The sequence below is a fragment of the Otolemur garnettii genome, unplaced genomic scaffold, assembly GCF_000181295.1.
Source record: "Otolemur garnettii isolate 467f Iridium unplaced genomic scaffold, OtoGar3 scaffold00096, whole genome shotgun sequence".
Taxonomy (NCBI): domain Eukaryota; kingdom Metazoa; phylum Chordata; class Mammalia; order Primates; family Galagidae; genus Otolemur; species Otolemur garnettii.
The window spans coordinates 6,368,823-6,376,859 of record NW_003852491.1 but is presented as its reverse complement, the minus strand read 5'-3'; the positions used below and the strand labels follow the sequence as shown (position 1 = coordinate 6,376,859).

The window sequence follows — 8,037 nt, the reverse complement described above, 5'->3', positions numbered from 1 at the left end:
AGGAGAGCCTGCCTGAAAGTGATGCCACTTGCATAGGGAAAGCAGACCCGAAGATGGTGAACTACAGGTTGCTGGTATCTTGGCCCCTGTATTCAGCTGTCTAGAAGTAGTTTGATCCACTGTGGACTTTTCAGTTACCTGAGCCATAGATTATGGATTGTTTAGGCCAGCTGCAGCTGGGTCAATGAGAGACAGAATTAATAGAGGATCTCATTATGCTCATGATTTTTTTTTTTTTTTTTGAGACAGAACCTCAAGCCGTCACCCTGGGAAGAGTGCTGTGGCATCACAGCTCACAGCAACCTCCAACCTCCAACTCCTGGGCTCAAGCGAGTCTCTTGCCTCACCCTCCCAAGCAGCTGGGACCACAGGCACACGCCACAACGCCTGGCTATTTTTTGGTTGCAGCCGTCATTGTTGTTTGGCGGGCCCAGGTTGGATTCGAACCCGTCAGCTCAGGTGTATGTGGCTGCGCCTTAGCCGCTTGAGCCACAGGCACCGAGCCTATGCTCATGATTTTGACTACCCTGTTTAACTTAATTGTTCTGAATTTCTATAATTGGCCTTGATGTCACTCTTGAGCTCTGGGCTTGTATGTCCACCTACTTCCTGACGTCCCACAAACACATCCAAAATCGACCTCATTAGTTCTGTCCCCTATCCTTATTTCCCCTCTCAAAGATGGAACCTCCTCGACCGCCTACCCTTTTCCTTAGAGAAAACCAACGTCCTAAGTTAAGTAAGGCTCCGCCTCCCCGCAGGGCTCCCCCCAAGGTCACCCGCTTCTTCCCTGGCCCAGATCTTGGGGGCGGTGTCCGCGTTCCTCTCAGCAGCCGGGCCAGACGCTCTAGGCTGTAGCGGTCCCTTCAAAAAGCCGCATCATCTTGCTGGTTTCCGGTACTCGGAGGCTACTCTAGCCTTCAGCCAGGCCTAGGGAGTCTGTTGCCTAAAGTGGCCCTTCTATGGTTGACATCTCTTCTTTGTCCCGAGTTTCCTTCGGGAGGACGTTCTGGTGGGATCTCACACCTTCCCACGGCTGCCTCTAGGGTCTCTTTTAGCTGCAAACAGAGAAGTCACTGAAGCCCTAAGAGATTCATAACTATAGGTCTTAGGGCTCTGCGTTGTGCAGAATATGGCGGAAGTAAGTATGAAGGTGCCCTTCCCTCTCGCCGCTCCTCTCTATGGTCGCTTCCTTCGGCAAAGGAAAAAGGTGTCCCGACGCCTGCGCAGAACCGGGCTGAGTGCTAGTCGCGGAGCGGGGAGGGGGGGGCGCAGGGAGCGGGAGCTGCCGCCGCCGCCGGAGCTAACCGCGGGGACCGAGATGCAGGTGGGACCGGAACCGGAACCCCCCTTCTTCAAATGCTTCGTCCCTTTCCGCGACTCGGCCCCGGCGCATGAGAGAAGCCCTCGGTGGGGGTGGGCGTGGAGGGCAGGGCAGGGCAGGGGGCGCTCGGTCCCACAGAGTACAGCAGACAGGGCTGGTTCCGAGGAGGCTGCGGCCCCAGGGAATGGGCGAGTGCGAGGTGTCCAGGGAGTAGGGTCGGGTCGGAGTGGATTGACCACCGGGCCCGGAGGGTCCAAGCCAGGAGCGGAGCCTGCACCCTCCACCACCCGCTCTTCGGGAATATCAGAACTGAGCCAAGAGGCAGGTGCACTGGGAAAATGTGTTTGAGTCCTGCTTGACAGAAGGGAAACTGAGTCACCAGCTTAGGAGCCGCAGGGTCAGCGGGCCTGAAGGGGGCTGGGTCTGCCTGTGGTGCAGAGGGTTGGGTAGGCCTCTGTGAGCTGAGGTGGCCTCTGGCTGGAGATTGGTCTCTGCTGTATCTGCACCTCTTGGCTGGGTTCCCCCGTGCTCCATGACTCCGGCATCTCCTGGCAGCTTGTTGGTTTGGAGTTGTCCCGGTGATTGGGTCCACCTGAATGTGTAGGGCCTAGGCCAAGGTGGGAGGGGAAGGGTTACTGACTTACAGCGGGCTGTGGGTTTGAGCAAGGGTCTAAGGTTGTGGAGGTTTGGGGAGAGACTTTCCTAAGCTATCCTGGCCCTAGTCCCCTTCCAGTACAGCATGGAAGAGCAGCACTAACAGAAGAACTGTGGGTTGTAAATTTCATAGCCAGCTCCACCACTTTCTAGTTGTAAGACCCTGGAAAGGATCTTCCTTTCTCTAATTTCTCTTTTAGAAAATTAGAACCATAATACTTTTCTCCCCCATGAAGATAGTAATAATGGCAGTCATTTATTGCATGCTTAATTTGTGTCAAGCACTGACATATTCCACTTAATTCTCCCAATAATCGTAGTAGGTGGGGATTGTTAACTCTGTTTTACAGATACAAAAACTGAGGCTCAGAGAGGACATGTAATTTGTCAAGATCTCATAGCTAATAGGTGGCTGAACTGAGGTTTCAGCCTAAGTCTGACTCTAGAACCTATGGCCTTAACCAGCAGGCTAGCCAGCCTTTAGGGCACATTCCTCAGTGAGGGAAGAAGGTGAAAAATCCTGGGATCCCAGCTCCCTGTGATGTTGTGGTCAGCAGAGACTCGTCCTCACCCAAATCACAGTCTCTCTGGTGCCCCTGCCTCTGTGCCCCAGGTGGAAGGGGTACCAAAGAAGTGGACTGGGCTGTAGCTATTCCAGGTTTCCTTCTCACAGTGCTTGGGTGCTAGACTCTGGGGTCAGCTTTCAAAATAATTGGTATTTCAGTCCATCATCCACCCATCCTCCTTAATGGGTAACCTCTCTCTAACGAACCAGAACCAGACCCAGATGGTAAGATGCAGGAGGCAGGGTTTCTGAGCTTTGTAGTCCCACCTCCCTCTGCTCCCACCCCTAGAGCTGGGGCAGTAAGGCACTGTGGCTGAGGCTGGTCCAGTTACTCCCTAGTAACAAGGATTATGCAGTGGGAAAAACAGTAGACTTGGAATTCTTAAACTTTTCTGAGCTTCAATTTCCTCAGCTGTTAGGCTGCTAAAACCTCTCACGGGGAAAGGTAAGAAAACCATGTGGAATCTTCTAGAATGGCACATAGGAAGTGTATAATGAATATTGGATGATCCATCATAGAGGTGATCTAGAAAAGATTCTTTTTTTCTGGAGGAAGGTGCTCTACAGCCCTCCTGTATCTGAAGCCAGGGGTGGTAGCGGGAAGACAGCAGTGTATGGGCAGGCTAGACATTGGGGCACTAAATGAATGGGGCTTGTGGGCTGTGAGGATTTGGGAGAAGGAAAGGCACTTTGGTTTTATTCCCCCATTGCTTTATGAGGAGTCTGAACTGGCCTAGGAAGTCTCTGGCTTGGGGTGGTACTCTCCACTAGTCCCACCTCAGCAGTGACCCCATGTATGTGCCTCTCTCTTCTGCAGCTGTTGCCGCTCAGCCCGTGTCTTCTGGCCGCTTCCCTCTTTGCTGCCCCTCCCCACAGGCTCCCCCTCTCCACCTCCTGGGGGCCATCATGAATGGTGCCCCTTCCCCAGAGGATGGGGCCTCCCTCTCCCCTCCCCCGCTGCCGCCACCCCCTCCCCCTAGTTGGCGGGAGTTCTGTGAGTCCCATGCCCGGGCTGCTGCCCTGGATTTTGCCCACCGTTTTCGCCTCTACCTGGCCTCCCATCCCCAATATGCGGGGCCTGGGGCTGAGGCTGCCTTCTCCCGCCGTTTCGCTGAGCTCTTCCTGCAGCACTTCGAAGCTGAGGTGGCCCGAGCCTCTGGCTCCCTCTCACCACCCATCCTGGCTCCCCTGAGTCCTGGTGCCGAGATCTCACATGACCTGTCCCTTGAGAGCTGCAGGGTGGGTGGGCCTCTGGCTGTGCTGGGCCCTTCTCGATCATCTGAGGACCTGGCCGGCCCCCTCCCTTCCTCAGTCTCTTCCTCCTCTACAACCTCCTCAAAGCCGAAGCTAAAGAAACGCTTCTCCCTGCGCTCAGTGGGTCGCTCCGTCCGAGGTTCAGTCCGTGGCATCCTGCAGTGGCGGGGCACTGTTGACCCTTCCTCCCCAGCTGGGCCCCTGGAAACCTCATCAGGCCTCCCAGTCTTAGGAGGAAACAGCAACTCTAACTCCTCTGGCGGGGCTGGGACTGTTGTTAGGGGACTGGCTAGTGATGGAATGTCCCCTGGGGAAAGATGGACTCACCGTTTTGAGAAGCTGAGACTCAGTCGGGGAGGGGGGACCTTGAAGGATGGAGCAGGGATGGTGCAGAGGGAAGAGCTGCTGAGTTTCATGGGGGCTGAAGAGGCAGCTCCTGACCCAACTGGAGTGGGTCGGGGAGGGGGAGCAGCTGGGCCTACCTCAGGAGGAGGAGGGCAACCTCAGTGGCAGAAGTGTCGATTACTGCTTCGAAGCGAAGGAGAAGGAGGAGGAGGAAGTCGTCTGGAGTTCTTTGTACCACCCAAGGTGAGGCTCCAAGGAGGGTGGGTGACTGGGGGGCTAGTGATAGAGTAGCCAGGGTGGTAGTTTGGTCCTGCACAGAAGCTGTAGGGTGTACCAGCCCACACGTGGCTTTGCTTGCTTTTTTTTTTTTTTCATTTATTTTTTTTGAGACAGAGCCTCAAGCTATCGCCCTGGGTAGAGTACAGTGGTATCACAGCTCACAGCAGCCTCCAACTCCTGGGCTTAAGTGTTTTTTTTTGCCTCAGCCTCCTGAGTAGGGACTACAGGCACCCACCACAATGCCTGGCTATTTTTTGGTTGTAATTGTCATTGGCAGTCCCAGGCCAGATTCGAACTCACCAGCGCTGTTGTATGTGGCTGGCACCTTAGCTGCTTGAGCAACAGGCGCCACCCTACTTTTTGTTTTTAAAGCTAGCTTCTGGCTCTGTTAGCAGCTATGGGCAGGACTGAGAAAGCAGCGTTATTACCTTTGTCCAACTCCTTTAGGAATTAGAAGGAAAGATAAACATCTGAAAGGAAGGGAAAGATGGGCCCTATACCTCCAAACCCCAGATCTTGTTCTCCTTCCCAACCTAGGCATCTCGGCCCCGACTCAGCATTCCCTGCTCTACTATCACGGATGTCCGGACAACCACAGCCTTGGAAATGCCTGACCGGGAGAACACATTTGTGGTTAAGGTGAGAACCCCTGGGAATTCTTATGTTAGGGAAAAAAACTCTCAGCACATTTAAGTAAGCAACATTGGTGGGATAGGGTAGGTAAGTGTCCTTGAGAATATGTGCCTGGGGCTGTAACTTTTCTGGAGGGTGGGTAGAAAGGGAGATGATCCTGTTCTTAAAAACAATGCCTCCATAGCCCAGGCACAGTGGCTAACGCCTATAATCCTAGCACTCTGGGAGGCCAACCCAGGTGGAGTTTGAGACCAGCCAGAGCAAGAGTGAGACTATCTCTACTAAAATAGAAAAACTAGCCAGGTGCTGTGGCAGGTGCCTTATAGTCCCAGCTATAAGTCCTTATAGTCCCTCAGGAAGCTGAGGCAAGAGGATCTCTTGAGCCCAAAAGTTTGAGGTTGCTGTGAGCTATAATGTCACGGCATTCAACTCCAGGGTGACAGAGACTCTATCTCAAAAGAAAAATAAATAAATAAAAATTGCCTCCTCTCCAAAAGAGTTTAATTCTTTTTTTCTTTTTCTTTCTTTCTTTCTTTCTTTTTTTTTTTTTTTTTTGAGACACTCTTGCTCTGTCACCCAGGCTAGAGTGCAGTGGCATTATCATAGTTCACTGCAATCTCCCACCTCCTGAGCTTAAGAGATCCTCCTGCATTAGCTCTCTGAGAAGCTGGGACTATAGGCATGTGCCACCATGCCAGGCTACTTTTTCTATTTTTTGAATATATGGTGTCTTGCTGTGTTGCTCCAGCTAGTCTTGAACTCCTGGTCTCAAGTGATCCTCCCAAAGTATTAGAATTACAATCATGAGCCATTGCACCCAGCCTGTGTTTTCTTTTTAGATAGCCTACATGTCTTGTTCTAATTAGAGGTGGATTAAAGACTCAGGACCTAGATCTAACTTGTGGGCCTCCTCCCTGACCTCTGTGCTGGGTGAGACCCTCCTCTTGTGCCCATAGGTGGAAGGCCCCTCAGAGTATATCCTGGAGACAGCTGATGCTCAACATGTGAAGGCCTGGGTATCTGACATCCAAGACTGCCTAAGCCCAGGGTGAGGAACCTGACTTCTACTGAGGGGACATGGAGGTGGGGAGCAGCCTTGCGCCTCTCACCTGGTGATTTTCCTCCCAGCACCATTTTCCCTGTCTCTGCAGACCATGCCCTGCTACCAGTCCCCGCCCCATGACCCTCCCTCTCGCCCCTGGGACCTCATTCCTTTCAAAGGAGAACACAGACAGCCTGGAGCTGTCCTGCCTGAATCACTCAGAGAGTCTGCCCAGCCAGGATGTGCTACTGGGACCCAGTGAGAGCAACGACCGCCTATCACAGGGTAAGGATGGAGCCTCAGAGAGTTGCTGTTATGCAAGCCATTGCTGTCAGACTTAATGCTCTTAGACTCTGTTGTGTATCCCTTTGCTATTCCCAGCTGCCCTACCCCCACTGAATGTTTGTCTTTTGTCCCTGAACATGGCAGGTACTTTCAAGCCACAGTTTGCCTTTTAGAATCATCACCATCCCCACTCCACATAGGTCCCAAGCAAGTTCCTGTTCAGTCTTCTACACCCAGCCTTGTCACTTTTACCAAAAATCTTCTTCTGGCTGGAGATGACAGTTTTCTTCTGTAAGCATCCAGTAGCTTTGTAGAAATCTTTGTTTTGCTCTTAAGTTTGTGTCTCTGTGTGTATGTCAGTGGCACTGCATTTTCTTTTGCCTCTACTTTTTGGTCTGACCAAATACACATATCCTACCCATGCAGATACACATAAAGACACATATAACCTCCTGGTCCCACCTCATCTTTTTAGGCTCAGTTTCCTCCATACCCTTTTCTCTTGACCCTCCATTCTGAATTACAGCTGCATAGTGTCTAGCACACAGTGTTCAGTGAATAAACGAATGAACCATAAAGTCTTAGCATTGAAATGGATCTTACAAGTCATCAGCTCTCAAGCAGCTAAGACCAGGGAGTAAAAAGGGCTTTTCTGGAGTCACGTGAGAGTTGCTGACAAAGATAGGGGCTATACCAGCCTGCTTCCTAAGCCACTGCTCTCTACAGTCCACACATGCCTATCTTCTGTGCACTGACTATGTACAACATTCATATTGGCTCAGGCCTGCTGCTCCACAGACACTCAGGGAGGCCCTAGTACTTATGTGGCCCTGTGCTAGGCTCTGGGGCAGGATATGGGAACTCACAAGATGCCTGAGATGAGCTCTTTGCCCATTAGTCTTATTCATCACCTAGTTGGGTTGGCAAGATACTACTCTATAAAAAACAGGTCCCCACTGGGATGCCAAGGTGGGTGGATTGCCTGAGCTCACTGGTTTGAGACCAGCCTGAGCAAGAGCAAGACCCCATCTCTAAAAAAAAAATAGCCAGGCATTGTGGTAGGTGCCTGTAGTACCAGCTACTCGGGAGGCTGAGGCAAGAGAATCGCTTGAGCCCAAGAGCTGGAGGTTTCTATGAGCTATGATGCCATGGCACTCTACCAAGGGCGACAAATGAGACTCTGTCTCAAAATAAAAAAGGTCCCCAAATCAGAGATCTGTGCTTAGTGACCCCTGAGCAACATTCATATTGCTCAAAGGGAGAAGTGAACAGGGGAAGGTAGAAGAAAGAACATGGCTCGAAGGAGGCAAATGTGAGGACAGAGACCTACAGTGGGAGGACCCAGGATTTGGAAAAATTGGATAGGATAATTGAGCTGAAGTTGAAACATACATGAATACAAAATTGAGAGGCCAAGGACAGTGGCTCAGGTCTGTAGTCCCACCACTTTGGGAGGCTGAGGCAGGAGAATGGCTTGAGGTTAGGGATCCAAGACTAGCATTAGCAACATAATGAGACCCTATTTCTACTTTATTTATTTATTTATTTATTTTTTATTTTTATTTTTATTTTTTTGAGACAGAGCCTCAAGCTATCCCCCTGGGTAGAGTGCCGTGGCTTCACAGCTCACAGCAACCTCCAACTCCTGGGCTCAAG

General features: G+C 51.6%; 1 protein-coding gene across 6 annotated transcripts in view; it reads left to right on the top strand.

Moving 5' to 3' along the window:
• The first annotated feature begins 485 nt into the window (after nucleotides 1-485).
• SH2B1 (SH2B adaptor protein 1) overlaps nucleotides 486-8,037 on the top strand; it is an 11,490-nt gene continuing 3,938 nt past the window's right edge. For 3 of the 6 annotated variants that reach the window (XM_023516734.1, XM_023516732.1, XM_012808883.2), the window contains exons 1-5: nucleotides 1,144-1,327; nucleotides 3,361-4,385; nucleotides 4,959-5,060; nucleotides 6,011-6,102; nucleotides 6,206-6,381. In XM_023516734.1, the coding sequence (XP_023372502.1) occupies nucleotides 3,450-4,385; nucleotides 4,959-5,060; nucleotides 6,011-6,102; nucleotides 6,206-6,381 (1,306 nt within the window). In that variant the 5' untranslated portion in view covers nucleotides 1,144-1,327; nucleotides 3,361-3,449. Of the gene's footprint in view, nucleotides 4,386-4,958; nucleotides 5,061-6,010; nucleotides 6,103-6,205; nucleotides 6,382-8,037 lie in introns of all 6 variants that reach the window. The other 3 variants (XM_023516733.1, XM_012808884.2, XM_023516731.1) reach the window with 3 other exon arrangements.